The sequence below is a fragment of the Eubalaena glacialis genome, chromosome 15 (assembly GCF_028564815.1).
Source record: "Eubalaena glacialis isolate mEubGla1 chromosome 15, mEubGla1.1.hap2.+ XY, whole genome shotgun sequence".
In the NCBI taxonomy this organism is placed as follows: domain Eukaryota; kingdom Metazoa; phylum Chordata; class Mammalia; order Artiodactyla; family Balaenidae; genus Eubalaena; species Eubalaena glacialis.
Window position 1 is genome coordinate 26,142,585 of NC_083730.1, and position 22,965 is coordinate 26,165,549.

Genomic DNA, 22,965 nt, shown 5'->3' on the forward strand with positions numbered 1-22,965 from the left:
CGAGAAGCACTCAAGAGACCCTTCCTTCCTGACCAAAGCCCCCTTGTCCAGCCTCACTTACTAGCTGTAAAGGGGCTGGTGACAGGCATTGCTTCTGCCACCCTAGGGACCACGAGGCAGATGAGGCCAACACTACAAAGCGCTTCAGCCTCTCAAGGAAAATGTCCCTCTCTCCCCCAGAATGCTGCCCCATGATAAACAGGATGCAAACAAATCCCAACGAATCCTGGGATTCGAGGAATTTTAATATAGCTAATCTGACATCATCTCTCTGACCACAGCAATGCTTGAGGGGGGCGGCCCTGACCTATTTTTGGTGGGCAGTCACTGCCAGAGGGGCAGCCTTGAAGGTCCCCCAACTCCTGGCCCCAGAGGGAGGGGGTGAGGCTTCAGCCTGGCGCCTTCCCCCACTGGAGGCTCCCATCTGGGATCTGAGCCACAGCTCCCAGAACAGGCACAGCGGAGTTTGAGGAACCCAACCTCCCTCACGGCCTTGCCAAGCATTAAGCTTGCCTCAGGGGGCGGTGGCCAGCTCTACCTGCAAATACCCCCTTTATCAGACCCCAAACTGCTACCACGTCCACCAGAACTAAGACCCCCGGTGGACTCTTAGGATGGGAAGGTGGACCTTTGCCACGGAAAAGCTCCGCTCTGAGACCCAGTCCTGTGAGACGTGGAGAAGGGATGGGTTAGTTGGGATTTCCGGGGCGGGCTGGGGGGTGGTTTAGGGCGAGCACCCTGAGGTGGGCTGGAGGGCCGGCTGGAGGCCGAGCAGGGCTGGGAGGGTCCCCACAGGCATGGCCTTGAAGGAGGTGGGTGCAAGCTGTCTTCTTTCACGATGCTGCTCTTACAAAAATGAAGAACCTTGGGCAGACAGAGAACTTTCTTCCTTCTCAACACTCCTGGCTGCTCTGCGGTGGGACAGGCCAGAGCAGCCCCCGGCATCGTGGTCCGAACACTCACCCAGAAGCACTCTGCGGGAGCTGGCTGCCCAGAGCCCCCGCCTGGCCATCTGTGTCCCTGGTACTCCTCCCAACTGCAAGATGCTCCCTGGGGCTTGGGCACGGCTGTCAGTCCCCAGAGAGCCCCTCCCCTGACCCGGCACTTGGCGGGCTCCCCCAGGACAGCAGCGGTGGCCCAGAGCCCAGCTAGTCCTGCTTTAACCACTCAGGCTGGGGGTGCGGTCTGAGGGATTTAATGGAAATGGGAGGCTGCCACTCCCCTAGAGGGGAGCAGGGCTGAGGCACAATCATCAGGCAACCCAGCTGGGCTTTCAAGTCCACTCCCGCCTCCCCCCAGCCCACGCTGTCCCTCTTTGCCCCCCGCTCCCCTGTCTGTAACCCACAAACTTGACAAAGCCAGTCCCAGGAAGGGGTCCCAGAGCTTCAGGATACCACCTCCCCCAAGGTAGCTACACTTTGGAAGGGACCACAGGGAACGTGAATTTTTAAACCCAAAGGAGGCAGATACTAATGGAAGTTTAGGCAACAAGGCCCCAGTGCCTCTCAAAATGCCGTTCATTCATACTATGACTATTAACGTGATTAATAAGTAGATCAAATATCTACGGAGAGTACACCATGCCTCTACTGCAGGCACAAAGGTGAATAAAGCCCCCAGACGGTTGCTCACATTAGTGAGTGCCTCCTCTTGTCTACACCCGACGAGGATCCTGGCTGGGCGCTGGGCAGCCCTGCCCCTCTGCAGCACGGCTGGTGTGGGGTGGAGGGCACGTCGGGAACTGAGCTCTGCTGGCTGGGCTGTGTTGTCTGCAGGTGAAGCTGTGATCTGGGCCATCACGAGAGGGTGAATGGGAAGCCTTGTGTCCAGAGGGGCTGCTCAAACACAGCTCACCAAGAGCAAGAGACCTCTCTTAGGCTGAAGATGCTCTGAGCCGTAGTGTTAGCTCCAGGTGGTGGCTGCCCCGTGGAGGGCATGGCAGAGCCTCATGCAGGGCAGAGGGCTGGCCAGCCCCGTTGCCGAGGCAAGACCTGTCCTGTCTGTGCACTGTCCTGCTGGCCCTTTTCCCCTTCTACCTTCTGACTTCTCAAGTTCTGCCTCAAAAGCTTCAGGGAGGCAGGGGACACTCTTCTTCCTACAGCCTTCCAAGTTCTGTTGTTACTCCTTAGGCATCACGGCTACTCCCAGGCACCCGAATCCCGAGGTCTCCCACAGCAGCCTTCAGCAAGGCCTTCTGCAGCCTCCACATCAAAATGCATCCCCAGGGACTTTTGTCCAACAGGGCATATGAGGCTTAGCAGACCGGAGCTCAAGCACCCAGCCAGCAGCACACCAGCCCTAAGACCTGCTTCTCTGAGAAATGCGGTACTGTCTTCAAGAACCAGAGCATGCTGGGGGAAGGGGTAGAACAGCCTGGTACCCCATAGGGCCTCTCCTCTGGCTTTCCTGTTACGTCCGTCCTGGGGCGACGCTGGGTAGGCACTCCATCCCGGGCAGAATGGAGGGACAGGGGATGTCAACTCCGGTCGTGCAGCCTGAATCTGCCCCAAGAGGCCCGTGAGAGCAGAGGCAGGGAGGTGACTCCACATGGCTGCACCTTGGCCTCCTCAGTGTAAGGTGCAAACAGACATATCCTTCCTTTTGGTGTTCCTATGATAATCTAGATCAGGGATTTGCAAACTATGGCCTATGGGCCGAATCCAGCCTCCACTTGTTTTTGTGAATAAAGTTTTGTTGAAACACAGCCCCTCTCGTTCGTTTGCATGTGGTCAGTGGCTGCTTTTGCCCTACAATGTGGAATCAGGATGGAGTAGATGTGACAGAGACCACATGGCCCTTGAGGCCTAAATGCTTTTTTCTCTGGTCCTTTATGAGAGAAGTCTGCAGCCCCCCTGACCCAGACAGGCTGCAAGCACAGGGCACACTCCATACGGAGCAGCTTCAGTAACTACTTTACGCTAGTGGGGACAAAGGGACAGCGGTGGTGAGGACAGGTGGGTTTCTAGACCCAACCTGATCAAAACTAAAGAGGTCTGCTGTGATTGATTTATATATTTAGTTTCCATATAAGATTTGGTTTGAAATCTACGCAACCCTCGCTTCCCAAAGCAAATCAAGCCCTTACCAGGTGCCCTGAGAGAGCCTGGGAAGACGCTGCTGGAGGCGTGGTTTGTGCGTGGAGTTCTCTGGGAATGAAGGGTTAATGGAGTCACCTGTAGAGGGTGGGGACTGTTGATAAAGGAACGAATGGTGGTGGTGGGGGAACCCTGTGCCCTCCTTTCTCCTGGTGTCACTCCCTGTGCCCAAGGGTGTGCCCTGGATCGTCCACAAGGAGGGCTCCACTCTCACCTCTCAGTGATGTCCCCAGCAGGTCTGGGGCTTTGGACCCCAGCACGGCGGGCACTGGCCCTCATTTCCAGACCCAGCTGAAGGAGGCGCAAACACTTCCCGAGCCCGACGGAGGAGCGGGGGATACGCTGCTCAACGAACACGTCTCCTTCTCAGCTTCTTTCTTCTGCTCTCAGGCCTTCTTCCCCCTGCCCAGACCCTCAGACTCTTCCCCTCCAGTCTGCTTCCTCCCTCCTTCCCCCACCCTGCCCCATGCCTGGCTCTCTGGGGCCCGGGAGTTTCTGTAGGGCAGGGCTACATTACAGAACTTTCTGTGAGGATAGAGACGTTCTCCGTCTGCACTGTCCAGTGTGGTAACCATCACGTTGTAGCTAACCATCATTGTCGTCGAAGCTACGCGGTGCTATCGCGCACTTGAAATGTGGCCAGTGCAACTGAAGAACTGAATTCTAGCTTTACTTCACTTCAACTTAAATAGCCACGCTGGGTCCTGTGTTGGCCAGCACAACTGCAGACAAAAGGGGCACATTATCACTCCATTCCAATGACTCCATCTGGAGCCAGAGCCTCCTGAACATGCTTCTAGTGATGCCTTCACAGCGGAGGGGGAAGAGCCTGTGGGCGGATTGGAAGGAAGAGATGAAAGAGGGTCGGTCCTCTTCTGCCATCACCACTGTGTGCTCCCTCACTACCGGTCATCACTCCTGCCACGACATTTTCAGCTCCGAGGGACGTCGCTCCTCTCCACTATCCTGAACCCCTGCAACACCTGGGCTGCTCTCCCAGGCCGGATAACCCGCACCCAGACAGGCAGACAACCCCAGATCACCATTTATTCTGGAATGGATGGAAAAGAAGCGCATGTCCCCCTACTTAGGGCCGACGTTCCACAACCCCATGGCAAAGAGTCTGAATATTCTGAGGCCTGGGACCAGCTTCCGTTTTGCAAGGTCTTGAGCAAATCACGTGGCCCGAGTCTCACTTACATTACTCTTATAATGGGGACATTTGTCCTATCTGCTCCCCGGGCCTGCTGCAGGGATGCTATGAGAAAGGCTGCGTAAGACACCTTTATTTGTATTGCTAATACCGGTGTTCTTTTCTCTCCTACCCAAGGAAGCCTTCCCTGTCAGTGTCTGAGAGATTCAAGTATTTCAATATGCTTCCAATTAAAGCCCAATCTTTTATAATCATTGAGACTATAGAGTTTAAGGGAAAATAAGTATGTGTGAGTAAGACAGAGAGTGTGTGTGTGACTGTGTGTATCTTGGAAAGTTCCCTCTGCATGGAACTACCTGCTGGACCCCTGGAGGACAGGTAGGTCCCAAAGCTCAGAAAAGAGCATCTTCTGGTCTAAAACCTTCCCCAGTGAGAGAGGTTCTAATTCATGCTCCACTGTAGAGAGGAGCCACGGGGAGGTAGGATACGAGTGTAGAGGGGAGGACAGGATAAGGAAGGCATTTTTGGAAAGATTTGAAGTTGAACCAGAAAAGGGAAAACAGCAAAAACCTCAATCCATTCAAACCCATTGTTGCATTTTACTAGATCATTTAAAATGGGAGGTAAAAAAAAAAAAGCAATGCCACAGGAAGAAACTAGAATCAGATAAAGATGGCCCCCAATGGTCCCCACCCGGTGGCATTCACACCCTGTGTAGTCCCTTCTGACACCACCTAAGGGTTAGTCTATGGGACCAATAGAAGAACAGAAGGAATGGTATGTCACTTCTGAGATTAGGTTACAAAAGACATGACAGCCTCTTTCTCTCTCTCTCCACTCATTCTATCATGAGCACCCTACAGAGAGGCCCACATTGCAAGGAAATGAAGCCTCCGGCCAACAGCCAGTGAGGAACTAAGGGCTGCCAACAACCACGTCAGTGAGCTTGGAAGTGGATCTTCCAGTCCCATCTGAATCAAGTCTTCAGATGATCACAATCACTGCCAACAGGCTTGACCCGCCATCTCAAGACAGACCGCGAGCCAGAAGCACCCAGTTAAACTGCTCCTGGGTTCCTGACCCTTGGAAACTGTGTGAGGTAAAAAATAGTTGCTGTTTGAAGCTCTAAGTTTTGGAGTAATTTGTTACACAGCAATAGATAACCAATACAAGCGTGCAGGCCCAGCTCCATTTCCAGCAAACTATCACTGGAAGTGATAACTGGCAGAGTCCCTAAAATAGTCACACACACACAGCTATAAACACAGATGTGTGTATTCCACACACACAGACAGGCAGTAAGTCCTCATGTTTGAGAGCCCTTGATATTTTACCTGTGTTCAGAGCATCACTGCATTTCAACAGCAAAACAGTCTTAGAAGGCAGATGTCCCACTTTGTAGATGAGAAACATGCCTCAGAGAGATGAAGTCATGCCTTGGAGGCTCCACATGAGACCCAAACCAAGTCTAGACAAGTCAGCACACCCAAGGGGCCACCTATACATTTGGCTGGAACCTGGGCTCTACAGTCCATGCTATGTGACTTCCAGAAAATGAACACAGAGGCAAAAAGGATGCTTGCTTAAAGTGGGATAGTTCTAGGCTTCTAGGAGCTAAAAATCCCGCCCTCAAAAAATACAACCCATGAACCCTCCCTACCTACTCCCTACACCTCCTGGCTTTTCACTGTGCCCCAAGCTCTTAGCACGAGGTCACTCTCTTAACTCTGGGTCATCACTGAAGGCTCTGGTGAAAATGCAAAGTGACCTGCCCTGGGTTACCCATTAAGGCCGGATTGACTCCTGACACCCCAGTTCACAAGATGGGATGCAAGAGTGGTAAATGTGGGTACATGAGGAGCAGCTTGAGAGTAGTGGGGGTGGGGTGGATGAGGAGGCATAGACAGTTTCTCCTAATTGTGTGCAGAGTGAACACCACAGTAAAAATACAGACCTAGAGCTTTGGCCAGGAAAGGATGCCCAAGACAGAAATTGGATGGCTCCTTGGGAGGGAGCTGGCACTTGTGGGCCCCGCCTAGAGAGGTCCTAGCGATCAGCTTCCCAACCCCACTCCTGACCGAGAGTGTGCCAACCTTCTGATCATCAGGGCAAAGTCAGAAACCTGTCCTCTGCCTGTCCCACCCTGGTCCCTGCCCAGCCTGTCTGAGCCACGGCTGTGGCTCACGGTTCAGAGGCACCAGGTTTCCTGCTCAGGGTGACCATCTGTTCTCTGACACACCGAGCCAGTCTGCTGTGGCCGCTTGGGACGCTGGGCCAAACATGCACACAGCCCCATCGAGTATATTTTTCTTCCTAAAAACATTTCTCATCTTTGGGTCTACACATCTTTCCCAAGTTCAGTGTCAATCCCGACAGAAAGCCTGAAATTGGATCCTTTGTCCACAGAATCCTCCCCTTAAGCTGAAGAGAGGAGTCTGAAGGCAACTGAAGGGCAGCGTATTCCCGAGGGAGGGGTTAGGTGCGGTAACGCTGGCTGGCTCGGGCGATCACCGATCACCGGGAGAGGTGACTCAGGAGCCGGTGACTCAGGAGCCGGCTCGCCCTCCCACGCGCCAGTGAGTGTCCTGCACGCTCCCGCCCCATCCCCGCCCCATCCTCGAATCCCTCAGCTGCCGCACCTGCTCCAGGTGAGCCAGGCAGGGAGAGCTCTTTCAGTCCATGCCGGGCCCGATGCACCCCAGCAACCATGGGGAAGGTCAGGGAAGAGGATCAAGGGAGGATGAAAAAGAGCTTGGGTAGGGCTTCCCTGGTGGCGCAGTGGTTGAGAGTCTGCCTGCCAATGCAGGGGACATGGGTTCGAGCCCTGGTCTGGGAAGATCCCACATGCCGCGGAGCAACTAGGCCCGTGAGCCACAATTACTGAGCCTGCGCGTCTGGAGCCTGTGCTCCGCAACAAGAGAGGCCGCGATAGTGAGAGGCCCGCGCACCGCGATGAAGAGTGGCCCCCGCTTGCCGCAACTGGAGAAAGCCCTCGCACAGAAACGAAGACCCAACACAGCCATAAATAAATAAATTAATAAACAAATAAATTTTTAAAATATATATATTAAAAAAAAAAAAAGAGCTTGGGTAGTGACAGGGGAGCGCAATACGAGAGGGAGCCAGCAAGGCAAGAATCGGGTGAGCAAGGGCCCAGGCGGAGGAGCCAGTCAGGTGCAGACAGGTGAGGTTGGCCTGTTCAGGGAACCGACAGCAGACTGGGGTCGGGAAGTGCAGTGAGCAAGGACAGTGAATTAGGAGGAGGCGGGAGAGGGGCAGCGGGCAGGTCGGGGGTGAGGCAGGCCTGTCTTGGGGGGAGGGGAGGGGAGGGGAGGGGAGGGGAGGGGAGGGCAGGGGGTGGGGGGTGGTCAGGTATGGCTGGTGCTGGTAGGGGGGTCCGAATGTCTATTTGACCTCTGTTTAGTAATTCCTCCAGAATAATCCCTCCAAAAACCTTGCAGTGTTAATGGGCTAGTGCCTATAAGTTTTAAGCTCTCCTAAATTGCTGGTGAGTTTGCCTGTCTACCTACCAGCTGGAGCTCCGGAACTTGCCACTGATGTGGGCTTGTCTGCTCCTGGTGCTGGGGCTGTCCGTCCAGGCCAACTTGGAAAGACCCAGCAGCTCCATCCAGTCTGCATTTTGAAAGGCCCTGAGATGCCTGCAGGTGCTGGGAGAGCTGGAGACAGTGACACAAGCTGCCACCTCAGAGGTGCCCACTGGGCCCGCAGGGCCCCTTGGTCTTAATTTCCTCCGGGGGGCTAAGCAGAGGCATCACCTCCAGGGACCCGCAGGCCTGTCTCCTTGAGTTATTTTAATTCTGTTCGCTGATGTCTTGCCTAATTGAGTCCCTGCATCCCTTCTGGAAACCAGGGCCTCCCCAAAATACTCCAAACCATAATAGAGGCCACCCTGGCTTTCCCCAAAACACACACATTGGAATAAATGGCTAAAATTAAATTACTGGGAAGACTCAGAAATAACTCTCGGAGCTCAGGGTAAACGCTGACCCAGGCAGGAAGGCTCCTTGGTATTTTTAAAAGCTGTGCTCCCGTCCCTGCTGGGGAGCCTTGGGGAGTGAAGGGCACCCTTGTGGCCTGGGTGGCCCTCCTGGGACTTGGGGGATGGCAGCTGGAGGAAGCTTTCCCACTCCAGACTGCCCTCCCGAGAGTTGCCCACCGTTCTGGAACTCAGAGCACCCTTCCTCCGGCCTCTCACCAAGTGGGGCCCCTACAACCTGGGAAATCTCTGTGCTATTATAGGAACTTCCTAAATATGTCCACACGTGAATCATCCGGACGAGGGAAGGGATCTACGGGTGTGACTAACCTGGTGCAGGGGCGCAGAGGGCAGAGGGTGGGTCTTGTCTGAAATCTCACCATTTGTTCATTCCTTTGAATGAGGCACTAGCCCCTTCCTCAGTCCTTTTGAAAATGGAGGCCCCATGCTGCCTTTATCGCCCCTAACACAGAGTTAGTCAGGGGCTTACTTGGGGGTGTAGGTAGGAATTGGCGAGGGACCCAGAAGAGGGACGCCGAGCATGCCGAAGAGTGGACAGAGAGTTTTCCAGCAGAGAACTGGTTAGGGGCCCAGGCTCTGAGCCAGGCTGCTTGAGTTTGCAGTCTGGCTCAGCTACTTTCCAGCTCTGTGACTTTGGGGGAGTTACCCCCCTTCTCTGTGCAAATTACTTTCCTCATCTGTAAAATGGAAATAAAAACAGTATCTCCTTCCTAGGGTTGTTGGGAAGATTGTACAAGCTGATATTTGCAAAGGGCTCAGTGTGTCCCGAACACGGTGAGCATTCTAGAAGTGCTTGTTAAATCGCTGAGTCATTTCCGGGCAGGACTCAGGGTGAGCCAGGCTTGCCCATGGGCCTATCAAAAAGGCCCTAGAACCAACGGTACGCACAGCCCACCCTACGGGTAAGGTGGTCCCATGTGGGTAGCCAGAATGCTGGGAGTACGGAGGCTCAGTCAGGCATGGTTGGGTACCCAGCCCAGGGTACAGACCTAGACCAGATTGGTCCCAAAAGATGTACACAGGAGCAGCAGACATGGCCCAGCTTTCTGGAACTTTCTGGAGAGGGTGAATGGGCTGGGATGAAGGTACAGGGGAGCTAGTTATTTGCACTGAAAGCTCCAACTGGCCTCTGGAGTGTCTCTGTCTGTCTTTCCAGCCCACGGCTAAGGAATGGAATATTCCTGGGGAAGGTTCTTTGTCAACTTTAACCCCGCACTCACCCCAATGCATTTGAAAGTATTAGCTCCAAAAGTGTAAGGGAATTGCCTTGGGCCACACAAGGATGGAAACCCAGACTCCATAACTGCTGGCCCAATCTTCTTTCTTTCCCTGCACACGGCCCAAGATGGAGGGGTCCCAGGAGCAAACATCAAGAAGGAGGGGACCCATGCTTCTGTACTTAGAGCTGGGCTTGGGACTGGGCCCTCTCGTGTACCTGCCATCACCCCTCACCTACTGGCATCCCTGCAGGGGGCGTGTCAGTGTCCTTGGGGACAATAAGAAGAATGAGCTTGGCAAGGGTCCTTATCGCCCCAAGATCCCCTGGCTGGTGAGGGATGAACTGGTCCAGAACCCAAGTGAGCCTGGCCTAGGCCCCGGTACCCACCATGCTGGTTGACCCCGGCAAAGGCTGTGCAGACTTGGCACCAGAGGCCCGGTCACTTGGGGCCCTCGGAGTTGCTTGTGTCCATATGCTCTAGCAGGGGAGAGAGGGTTGGGCATAACATTTGTGAGCCAACCCAAATGTCCAAATGTCCAGCATTTCAGAAAGAGAGACTAAGACATCTGAGGAGGCGTAATTAAACCAACCCAGGTGGCTGGTTCCTGGCGTCCATTCTATTTCCTGTCCCAGGCACAGACCCGGTGGAGATGGCATTTATCTCTCTATGGCCACTTTCCTAGTTAGCATCCCTCCTGCTCTCCAAGCCACTAGGCATGCACCCTTGCCTCCTTTTCTGTCAGCTTCCTTGCCCCCAGGTCTCCCTCCTTTGCCGTCTAGGGCTTAAGGGGTCTGGATGAACCCCAATAGCTGAAAAGAGGAGCAGAGAGCAAGCAAGAAGCAGCAGCTCTCAGCTTCCCAGCAGTGGGCACAGACTGGGAGGGCAGGCTGGCCCGGCACCAGGAGCTCTGCCAAAAGGCACAAGATGGCCATGCACGGATGTGGGCCCTGGGCCCGTGGACTTGCTGGTCCTTCCCCGGGAGAGGGACCCCAGGGACTGGTTTACTTTCCCATGAAGTGTGATGCTGAGAGCAGCTTCTGAGCACGGAGCACGTGCCAGGAAAGAGGGGCAGGAAAGGGTGAGTTGTCGGCCAACCTTCAGGGCCCTCTCGGCAGCCTGGTCTGCCCATGAGCGCCAGGTGAGGCGCGCATTGTCCAAAGGATGATCTGGCCGTCATGGCTCGTACAAAGGCCAGGGTCTTCTCTAGGCATACCAAGGCCCTCCATGTCAATCAAGCACAGACCTGGACATCTGGCTTCAAGAAATGAGCTGCTCTTCCTTCCAAGAGAGCTTGGGGGTGGGTGTGGGGGAGGAGGAGAAGGAGCCTAAAAATAATTCCTATCTGACTCATTTTGCTTAGAATCTGACAGGGCTGCCTGCCAGGTAGGGGTTTGCCTGTCCCATTTTCTTATCTATCTTTAGCAGGAACTTAATGAGGGCAATTTCCTTGCTGCGATATAAAGACAAACCGCAGGCAATGGGAGTGTAATCTGTCTCACTGTTCCCTGGGCTCCTGATGACAGGATGACAATAATGGTCACTTCAGGGCTGAGCTGTCTGGAGGGCTTGGGGATGGTGTCATCCCAGGATAGGGCAAATGAAGCAGCGGTCCCCTCAGTGCGACCCAAGCCAGGCGACAACCGTGGAGGAAGCGTCTCCCGCTCCCTCCTTCTATCCCCCCCCATCTCTGCTACCGCCACTCAGACAAGATAAACTGCTCAGCCTAAAACCCCATCACTCACAACATAGTCCTTTATCTTCAGCATCTCTCCCCCTGTTTTTAAGGGCAAGCACAGTCCATTTTCATTATTCACAGAAGTCATGCTCTATATAACTGTATAACTACACTGCACACCGAACCACTGCTCCCAGAAGAAAGACAGGGTTAGGTTCCTGCGAGCCTCCGGTCACATTTTCTCCAGTTGATCAAAGATAACCCCACTTTATGTGTGTTTTGGTTTAAGGACACCTTATTTAATATATATTGTTGATTCATTAACACTGAGCTCACCCCCAACAGCACTACCACTCTGGCCGGAACGAAGCTCATCTAACACACGTATTTTCTCCATCAGGCACTTCACAGCCTCCCTGTACTTTGGAACGAAGACAGCACTTCAGTGCTATGCTTAGGGGCCATTTTAAACTGCAAATTCACCCATGAAAAGCACATCAACGCAAAAAACATGGCACTAAATAGATCACGCAAAGCCACTGCTTTACAATATGAGAGCTGGAGCAAGAAGGCAGAGGTCTCCTGGTCCAACCTCAGCTGGGAACATGTGTGTCAGGTGACTCAAGTGTTTCACCGCTCTGGGAGTGTCCAGGAATGACTGTGAAAGCACTGTATTGACTAAATCACACATAACAAATCATTTTAACGAGAGGCAAATTTGCAAATATAGAATCCACGAGTAATGAGGATTGACTGTACTTCCCAAAGGGCTACCTTAACGACTCCTGTGAAGGAGCGGATGGATGGATGGATCTGGACTCTGAACTAGATGAATTTCTGATCAGTTCCCGGTGGGCAAGGTCTGGGGCTTAGTCATCTTTGTCGATGAAGGAGTCCATGACTGCAGGAGTGATGTGAGGTGCTAATGGGAATGGCAAGTTCCGGAAAGCAACTGTGACTTAGAGACAAGATTTTAAGTGGCACTGGCATCCCCCAGGGTCCCTGCCCATAAGCGCAGCGTGAAGAGGAGGAGGGTAAGGTGAATTCTAGAAGGGAATGAGGGGTCTCCTGTAGCCAGTGATGACCATCAAAGGGTGGGGTAGAGCTGTCAGAGTGTGTCGAGGAGTGGGCTCAACAAGCATTAATGACAATTCTAAAATTAAGTTTTTGTATTTAGAGTGAGAAGGAGGAGGCAAGCATGAGTCTGCAGATGGGGAGGATGATGTAGAATTAAGGGGGCCGCTGAGAGAAAGGTCCGCCTTCTGTCAGAGAACATGTGTTGGACCAGGAAAGGTAGACCCCGCTAAAGCATCCTCAGTACGTTGCCGAGGGCCTTGGAGGAAATCCTGGGAGACAGACAGACACTCTGAGTGCTCATCTTCTTGCCCAAGGGATGGAACAATATGGTCCAGAAAAAGACAGCTTTGCACGTGAGGTCATAAATAGTCCCTGACTACTTCTGAGGAACAAAGTGCTAGAGACTGCAGCTATGTGTATACAGTTCCAATTTTTTAAAATCAGAAAAATATAGATATCATCTCTCCTAAGGAGACTGCCAAGCCAATGATCTGGAAGAAAAGATGTAACCACTAATAGCTAGCACACAGTCACACAGACCAAGTCAGGCCCAGACCAAATCTACGTCCTTGAAAGGGTTACTCTCCTGATACACTTGGGGAACCCTGCAAACACCAAGATTAAGGAGTGTTTACAGAGGCTTGCCCTATCACTCCATCCTGGGACCTGCCTTATCCATTAAAAAAAAACTTATAAAAAATTTGAGATATAATTCACTTACCACAAAATCTACCCTTTTAAATCACAAAATCCAGGGTTTTTAGAATCTTCCCAAAATTGCATATCCATCACCATTAATTCCAGATGCCCTGTTCATTTTTATCAATGACCTAGATGATGTCACGGAAAGCTTGCAAAATCAAATCTGATGGCTGGCTCTAACATTGTCCCCAGGGAAAGAGCCTGGCACCCAGGGAGGGTTTGGGCACATGGTGGCAGAGGAGGAGACGGAGAAATGAGATTGTAAATTGGTTCTACGGTTAGAGGACAGCAAGCCACTGTCATGGTCGATCATAGGACAGAGGCAGCAAGAGCTGCTGGGGGCTCTGCTCACCCTGCAGCGTCCAGGCTGTGGCCCGACTGCACCATCTGGGGACCCAGGGAGGGGGTGGCACTCAGATGTGGGGACAGCTTGCTCTCCTGCCTCTCGCCCAGCAGAGCCATCTGATACTAGCTGGCGATGACTGTGCCATTCTTTCCTTCTTTTCAAATCTGCTTTGCACATGGAGTAAATTAACTGTTCTGAGACCTCACTTAATGAAACAAATTAATTTGGAGAATGGCTATCCTGTCTCCCCAGCCGCACGGGCATCGTGCGATGGACCCCTAATGCTTCCATTAGCTGCCCCACTCTCACTGTTAGGAGGCCAGCTCTGGAGCCTGCGGGGTCTACTGGGACTTCTAACGTCTGGGCTGGGCCCCGTCAGGAGCCAGGAGCTCCAGCTTTTCTCTTCTCTTTAGTTCAGTTGCGGGTAGTGGCAGCAGTGAGCTCCACCCATCCGGCTCTGTTTCTAGGGAGTTTTGTGGGAGCGACATCCAGGGCGGTGGGAATCCCTGGTTCCCACATCTGTTTCACTGAGGCTTTCACAGTCTCACCCTAATGTCCTCCCATCTCCCTTCCAAATCCCCCTCGTGACTCATGGCTAATTCAATGCCCACCTCCTCAGGAAGCATTCTGTAACCACTCTCGCTGACTCCTTTCTTTGAATCTCCTGGCGGGAACACATGGATGCTACATAGTCGTGCACCATGTTCTGGTGGCTTCTGAGGCCAGTTGTGCAAGCTCTACCTCAGGCCCTTGAGACCAGGGACCACTCCTGGCACTTCTCTGGTTTCTCTGCAGCATGGAATGTAGCACAGAGCACTGCCCCATCAATCCTAGTTGGAGAGTTAAAGAGTGCTTCACTGTGGTGTTCACTGTGATGTGCCACCCCGGGCCCTGCTCAGAAATGACACACTCGCCCCTGGCTGCTGGATGCGCTGTGGCAGACAGCCCTCAGCGATCAGCTCTACAGAAATTGTCTGGGGCAGAGAGCTGCTGGCTCAAGGTCAAGGCACGCCCCATCTGATGACTAGAGCAGACATAGGGATACAAAGACCTGCCCCTTCTCTCCATCTTGGGACAACTCTAAAGAGTCACCCCAACTTCAGAACTTCCCGTAGAATCAGAACTCCCCACCCAGACTGCGCTGCAGCCCACCTCCTCCCTCTGCCCAATCCTGCTCCCCTCCCTTTCCGTGACCCCAAGGGCACTCCTTAGTAAGTGTCCTGCCCAATAATCTCCATCCCAGACTCTGCTTCCCAGGGAGCACAGACCATGACCTTCATTCATGGCCTCAGATGTCCATCTCTTCAAATGGAGCAGGGGTAGGGGGAGTAGAGAAAACCCCTGCATCCCCCCAGAGGTGAGACCTCACTCAAGGTCAACACAGGCAGTGGGTCACCGGCATGGCCGGGACTCAGCCTTCCAGAGTTTGCCCCTCTGCCCTGCATCCTGAGGGTAAGGAGCTCAGGGCAGAAGACGAACCTCAGCGGACCCCCTTCCAGTCGGCAGGTCTCTGGCTTGGGTGGGGACAGAGCAACCGGAGGCATGTTGCTCTTTCAGGAATGTATGAAATACTCATTTAGTACATTCATATCATGAAATGCATAATTTTGTCTGAAATCAGCAAACATCCTCGATTAGTTCTGCAAAATCAACAAGTGGTTACCAGTTGTCCATGTTTTGAGACCATTTTAAAGGAGAAAACTTTTGAACTGTTCACGAGCTTAACCTTTTTTTTTTTTTTTTTTTGCAAAATGAGGAAAAGACGCCCACAACTCAATTTTAGACACAGAGGCCCTCGAAGCAGCGCACAGAATGTGGGAGCAGAGTCTGCAGATGGCTGCTCTAGAGGGGCCCTCCTTCCCCGCCAGCCCCGACAGTGGGAGCAAAGCTTTAAAAGTTGATCCCTGAGAAGGAACAATGGACCCTGGGTGCCCTGCCCCTGGAGATGATGCAAGGAAAGCTCCCTGGGCTCAAGCAAACCCGGCACTCATGGGGATTTGGGACAATAGCCCCGCCCCTGCACCCTGCCACCGCAGACATCTGCACTCCACTGTCACCTTACAGTGTTTTCTGAGCACCTCGGATCCCCCTGTGATCTTAGCTGACACTAAGACCATTTCCCGGTGCCCTACAAGGATGAGCTTGGTTAAGCCTCCCAATTAATGAACCCATTTTACAGAAGAGGAAATAAAGTTTTCAAGGTATAGAGTAATTTGCCAAAATCACGGAGTTAACGAGTAGGAAAGGTGGCATTCACATCCGGCATCTAATTCCACGGCATATGCCTCGGACATCAGAGAATAAAAGCAGTTAAGGGCACACTCAAGACCTCAAGAGGCCACCGGGAACTAGGAATATAATCTAGACTTCTGTCAAGACTAGGGCTCTAGAGCCCAGTTTAGAAATTCCTGCTACAGGCTGTGGGGTAGCACAGACCCCCAGGTTCAACAACCTGCCGAGCTGCCGAGAGTTTGCAGCGATCAGACACCAGGTCCTCTGCAGTCAGATGGAAGGCCGCAGAGCCCTGCAGGCCTTCAGGGAGAGCCTCAGAGACACCAGGGGGATGGAGCGGGCCACCTCCCTTCATGTGACACTGCAGCCACCCTCCTAATTATGCACCCACCAGCTCCCTGCTCTTGGCTTTTTCTAGGTCAAAGGTCCACCTGAGGCTGTGGAGTCGAAAAGGCTGAGAGCTGCAGTCAGCAGGGGCGAGTTCAGCTCTGCTACTTAGCTGAACAATGTTGGCTAGTGTCCCTGGCCTCAGCTATTCCATCTGTTAAAAGGGGAAACAGTACCTTTTCTCCCTTGCAGCAGAGGGGGAGAGATCAGAGGCATGACACAGATAGATGCTGGCTGTGCCCTTGGCCACCACATCTGATTCTGGTCACCTCCCCCTCTGCCACCAGGGAATGCAAGCCTCACTACTAGGAAGGTTAACCTGCTGTACAAAAGTGTTAACTATCAAGGTCAAATATAAAGGTTTGGGGCTCAGCAAGGCCATGACTATCTATCATCAGCTGGAAGGTTAGGGTTGACTGGATAATATTCTGTAGCCGTTCCTCAAATGCCAGAATCACACGCTCCACCAAGGAGGACTCGGGAGGCCCCTGGTGCTGGCTGCCTGCTTTCAGACAAAGAGGTCCTTAAAGTGTCCGGCTGCCTGCTCTTCTCCTGAAAGTCCCCATTGCCTGGGGACTCTGTGACGGCTGAGTGTTGGCCTGCACCATATTCCAGATTGTGACTAAAGGCGGGGCCCCGACCGGCACACAGCACAGGCTCAACGCGTGTCTGCCACGCTGAATGGCAGAGTCCGAGCCCCTGATGGTCAAGACGTTTGTTGCTTGAGTCCGTCTTTGGTCCAGAGGAACACTCTCTCCTTTCATTTCAGCTGATTTCCTGCAGTTTGGGTCCCGGGGAAGGTGGGCGGCCGCTCCTCGGCGCTCAGTATAAATCTTTCAAGAGTTTACTGGCATGCACGTCCTTTCCCTGCAGCCTCCTCTTCCCTGGCCCTGGCCCGTTAGCCTCTCCTCACAGGACATACTTTCCATCCCTTTAATCATCTTTATTGCCTTGCTTTGGACCCAGTCCCGGGTCCACATCCTTTGCGAGGTGTGCTGACCTAACTGGGCATTTGTTAACACAAGTGAGGCTCAGCGGAAGGCCGGCTTCCCGGTGCCTGCATGTCACGCTCCTTTTCCTACATTCCTGGGTCACGCCGCTGCTTTCCGGAGACCTGCACTGTCCAGGGGCTCCTGCTGAGTGAGGTGACCTGGCCCACAAGCGGAGGCGCGGCTGATCTGGACGCTGAGAGCAGCCTGCCCTTGCCTGGGCCCACAGGGTGACTTCTCCTACGGAAGCTCGGGGACTCCCCGCACCTCCACACACACTCTGGGGACCACAGGGCAGGGGAGGAGCGACAGCCAGCCTCTGCTCTTCCTGACACCTCCCAGTCCCCTGTGAACCCCATTCCTCCTTTAGGGGGTGCTCCCTACTTCTTCTCTCTGCGGGGAACCCAGCAATCAGGAATTAGCCTCCATGAAGCCGCGCAACAAGAAGGCAGCACACACAGTGCGATGACTACAATCTGGTCAGGCCAGGAATAGGCTTGGTCCAACTCTCCCTGCTCAGTTTCCCCTTTTGACGCCACTACATAAAGTGCCTGGTGGTTTCTAAGCCCGGACTGCCTTCCTCCCAGATGGCTGTACACTCACTGTCCTCTGGGGCTGTTTTGGTTCCACTAAATCCACCAGCTGATGACATTCCGGGGGCCTGGTCCTCCATCCACCCTGAGCTGCGGCCACCACCCAAAACGCCTCGTTCAGGGCCCGCGTGTAGAGGGAGGGATCAGGGACCCTGGGCAGCCCTAGTCTCCAGGAAGCTGCACAAGAAGAGGCGTTTCTAGTATTCTGAGGAAGCATGTTGAGTGGGCTTTTTTTTTGGCTCTCTTGAGAACATGCTCTGTTCATTAAAGGTAAAACCACAAGCCATCACCTTTAACTAAGAAGAAATTCCCTGTAGAGGAGAACCTCATTTTAATTCTTCAAGCAGAAGCCTTCCTTCCTCCGTCCCTCCCTCCCTTCCTTCCTCGCTTCCCTCTTTCTCTTCCTCCCCGCTCCCTCTCTCATTTCCATCCAGAAATCATTTATGCACATTCCAACAAACAAACAAACAAATACTCTAACCCTGCTTTTGCACAAATGGCCACATACTAAAACACTGTTCTGCACCTGGACTCTTCCATTTGGAATGCTCCTTGAAGACCTTTCCCTGTCAGACAGCCTTTAAGGAAACAAAGGCTCAGCCTCCCAGACGCCCAACCTCAGCTGTTTGTTCCTATCCAGGGCTACCCCAGGCACTTTTTCTGGCCCCTTGCTGTCACCCAGCCCTCTGCTGGATGCCAGGGGAGATCCTGGTTTCTGCTTTAGTTTAAGTGAGCCCCAACCCCACAGGCATTCGAGAGAAGCAGCACGTGCAGTTCTGATCTGTGTGTCGCTGTCACAGCAGAACCCAGCACGGGCCAGGGACGGCTCCCAGGACAGGGCAGAGGAAAGACAGTCCTGGAACTGTGAGCTCCAGAGCCTCCTGGAGGCTGTGTCTCAAAACACACGTCGGCAGGTCCTGGTGCCCTGAGGACTGCTACTGTTGTTGCATGGTCAGTGGAAAGAGCTTTTCTCTTCCTGAACTGCCAAACCTGCCCTGGACTCCTGAATAGATCCAATCCCAGGGCCAACCAAGAGGCGGGCAGCCGCCGCCGCCCCCGGTCACCAGCCCACTGAGCCTATGTCGCCTCTTGTTGCATCAGCTGATGACCAGGAAAAGCCAAACACAGGACAGGACTGTAGCTCCAGAAGGGCCAGCAGAGGCGGAGAAAACCCAAAGCTGGCGACGGAGAGTCTCCTACCTTCGGTCATTTCTCCTCCTCCGGAACAACTTCTTCGTGTGCGCAATCTCCACCTCATGGGGCATCGGGTGGTAGCCCTGTGTGTTTGGGGGAGGAAGAGAGGATTGTCAGTAAATCTTCTGAAAGAGAGCAAAGAACTTCCAGGTCTGAACTAACTACAACACCACCTATGACGAAACGAAATCGAGAGTTTGGAAAGGCTAGACTCTGACCACCAAATCCAGGCTGAAAAATGGAGAACACTAGAGTTAATGAATTTCCCACCAGGTGATAATGCTGGAATTATAGAACCAAAGGACAGTGGGGACACAAAGGGGTCCCTAGAATTTGTCATATCCAGTCACTCAAATTACAGATGGGAACACTCAGGTCCAGAGAGGTGGATGAGCCAGTTCAAGGTCTAGCAGAGAATTAACAAGAGAATTAGATCCTGGAATCACTGGCTGATGGAGGACAAGTTGGCCCTCTAACATCAAGCTTCCTAACACAATGGGAATGTTAATATCTTCTCTGAGCTGTTGAGAGGACCAAGGAGATGCAGCCTCCTTGCAAATCCTGAGCCTCATGCAGAGGGAATGTGCTAGGACCCAGGTCTCCTCATCCTAGACCAGGATGCCTCATGCAATTTTTACCCAAGATCTTTGTTACTTATACTCCTGGGGTATATTTAGAGGAAACATGCAAATAGCTAAATGCTTTTTTTAAACTTTTAACTGGGGAAAATCCTAAAGATGGTCTTTTGCATATTGTCATCATGATAACAGCTATGTATATATTTATATCAAGGTGGGAGGGAGACCCTCTATTCATAATGCAGGGTTGATCTTGCAAATGCTGGGCCACAGGCAGAATTATTTGCAGAAGTTGGGCTGATGGCCAGCTCTCTTCTTACCATTTCCCTCCCCCCAGAAAAGTGTGTTCTGGTGGGACATGGGAAAGCACTGCCATTCCATTATGGGCAGGCTGGGGTGAGGTGGGAGGGGTTGAGGGTCGTAGGCCTGGAGGCCTGGCTTGGGCCTGGGACACCTGGGTATGGGTCCTGATGCAGAAACCATAGCCTGAGCGTGGCCCCCACGCTGCCCACAAGGCCCTGGGCGTGCACAGGGTCAGAGGGTGTGACGGGGCCCAGTGTGCTGGAGAGGGCATAGTGAGAGCCCATTTAGCACCCGCCCCCCACGCACTTTACAGACAGGGAGACAGAAGCCCAGACCCGCTCCATGGCAAGGGCACATGCAGTCCTCTGGATCTGGGCTCCTAGCGGAGGGTCCTGCTGGGCTGCCTTCTCAGGGCTTAGCCCCCAGCCACAGGGCTAAGCAGCCCTGGACATGGGCAGCCCGGCCAGTCTTGAGGTGCTTCCTGGGGCGGGCACGGGGAGGACAACAGGCTCAGGAGGACACGGGGACCTTGGCCTTTCAGACGCTTGGCCGAGACTCCTATTGAGTCCAGGGAGGGAAGGGCATATTTCAAATTTTATTTTATTTAATTTATATTATTTATATTGACAGTCCCTCCCTCACACCCTGTCTCTTGGTTGCAACAATCGGACCAAGAAGGCATGAATGAATTCTGGCTCGGGCAGGCACAATGGGCCTCTCCTGCTTTAGGATGTGCTTTGTTTAATGGTTTTCTCAAAGGATATTATTTGCTTTCTTTAATACAAAACACAAACAAGGAAAAACAGCAAGTCTTCCCCTCTCATTTCCCCTCTCCCACCCTCACCCAGCTCCGGGCTGGCCCCTTCCCTCCCTCCGGCCTCAGGTCACCACAGGAACACACTGGGCGTGCCCCGTGGAGACAATGGAAGGAAGCCGAGCCTGGATGGGGAGCTGAGCTCTGAGGCCGGGCCGAGGGAGCTGTCGGGACACTTGGCCTTCCACGAGCTCAGAAGGTGCCAGGCTCCCCTGTCTGGGCCCCAGAGTCCTGGGCTCTGACCTGCATCCTGGCCTGCCCACCCCCCCTCCCGGCCACAGGGCTGCAGCAGAGGGGAGCTGCCCTGGTGACCCAGCCTCGGCATGGAGTCCTAGCTCTCTGCCAGGACTCAGTGTGCCCCAGGGGCATGCGGGACCCCTAATGAAGCCACTGCTCTGACCGCTGTGTCCATCCATCTATCGCCTCCAAATTACTACATATGTATGTACATATATAAAATATCATCGTAGTTAAAAGCCTGGGATCTGGAGCCACACTGTGAACTGCCAGCTCCTGGCTCTTCCTCTTGATGGCTATGTGACTTTGAGCAGGTGACCTAACCTCTATGTGCCTCAGTTTCCACACCTGTAAAATGGAGATAATAATAGCCTCCTGGGGTCCCTGTGAGGGTTAAATGTGTTGATAAACATGTAAAGAACGTAGAGCAGTGCCCGGTATGCAGCACACCTCAGCAAGTATCTCTGGTGTTGTCACTGCCATTGTTGGCATCATCACCATCATCATCAGCGGCAGCAGAACCATTTCTCCCATCATCCTGACACTCTGCTCAGGGCCGAGTGCGCCAGGACAAGCAAGGCTGCTCTGGTCCCTCTCCTCATGGGGCCCCCAGTCTTGGCAGAGAGAGTCCAGTGGAGTTGGTTTGCAGGGGAGGAGGGTGTAGGAAGCTTAGGTTAGGGAAGGTGGAGGGAATTAGCAGCGAGCCTGGTGACCAGGTGGTGTGCTGGGGAAGGATGGAGGAGTTCTGCCTGTGTTCTCTTTGGCCTGAGGCTGGCAGACCCCAGTGGGAGGCCAGAAATCAGCTGAACAAAGTGACAAAGGTGACAGAACAAAGCCTTGCACCTCGAAGGTCTTCCCTCCCCAGGAATAACCCAGGCCAGTGCTATAGAGGACTGGTCCCACCCACAAGATCACCTGGGGCCCCAGCCTACTGGCACCATGGTGAATAAATGAATGAATGCCACCTTCCCTGGGGCACTTATGTAGAACTTTCAGACGGTCTTGTATAAAATGGGGTGCACTGTATTTATACAAGCTTTACTGGAGGACCCTCTTCAATTAGCCACTTAGTTCTTCAAACTCAAGCTGGTGGTGGTACCATGTGACACACACAACTCAAGATGCTGCCCACACTTCCCCCAAAACAAGGGCATTTGGGTATCAAGAGAGGCAAATATGAGGCCAAAAGAGGAAGACAGAGGGAGAAAGTCTGTGCTTAGCCACGATCTGCCATCAGATTAGCTGCTGGCCTAGGCTGGCAAAAGTTCTTTAAAGCCATTGGTGGGAGATGAGGCTTGTACATGAATGTTCATAGCAGTAGTATTCATAATAGCCAAGAATGGAAACAACCCAAATGTCCAATAACTGATGTTTGGATAAATACGTGGTAGCTCCATACAATGGAGTATTACATGGCTATAAAAAGAGAGGAAGTTCTGATACATGCTACAGCACGGGTGAATCTATCAAAGACCACATATGGTTTGATTTCATTTTTATGAAATGTCCAGAAATGGCAAATCTGCAGAGACGGAAAGTAGATGAGAGGTTGCCAGTGTCTGGGGAGAGAAAGAATGGGGAGTGACTGCCAATGGGCTCCAGGTTTCTTCTGGGGATAATGAAAATATTCTGGAATTGGACAGTGGCAATTGTTGCACCATCTCATAAAGATACTAAAAACCATTTACTCATATATTTTAAAGGGTGAATTTTATGGCATGTAAATTATATCTCAGTTTTTAAAAGGTGGAAAACATATTCCAGGTAGAGGCAATAGCAAGTGTTTTGGAAAAAAAAAATCCAGCCACGGTGAAAACTGTGCCCCCCTCTCACTCAATTACTCTACAGAAAGCAGCTGCCCTAAAACATAGTTCCTACGAAAGGGCTGGAGAGGGTGGTACGTGTAGGCAAGGGGCATCCGACGACAAGAGTGACTAATAAGGAATCTGGGGAGGCACATGAGTTGGTATTTCCAGGCCCGGCCAGGGGTGATGGGGTTCTGGCTTTAGACCAGTGACCCCCTCCCTGCTTTTTAGATAGAATGTACCTCTTGAGTGGAGAATGCGAAATTTATCAGGCTTGTCCGAATGATTGTTTAAGAGTATACAGTATAAAAAAACAAAACAAATATTTTTAAGAGGGTGGATCTCATGTTACGTATACTAAATAAAATAAAATGTCACAGAACTAAAAAAAAAAAGAGTATACAGTAGTCTTTGCTCTATTTCTTTACTCAATAAATTCTTCTATTCTATGTTTTGAAAGAGCCCCATCTGGACGTCAGTCCAGGTATGAGCATCCCCCCTCCCCCCAAATAAACAAGAGCCCCACCAGCCTCTGGTTTACCAGCTG

General features: G+C 52.7%; 1 protein-coding gene across 5 annotated transcripts in view; it reads right to left on the reverse strand.

The window, feature by feature from the left end:
* The window catches only part of CTIF (cap binding complex dependent translation initiation factor), a 311,678-nt gene that overhangs the window by 124,559 nt on the left and 164,154 nt on the right, over window positions 1-22,965 (reverse strand). For all 5 annotated transcript variants that reach the window (XM_061170212.1, XM_061170211.1, XM_061170208.1 and 2 more), the window contains one exon: window positions 18,688-18,764. In XM_061170212.1, the coding sequence (XP_061026195.1) occupies window positions 18,688-18,764 (77 nt within the window). The remainder of the gene's footprint in view (window positions 1-18,687; window positions 18,765-22,965) is intronic.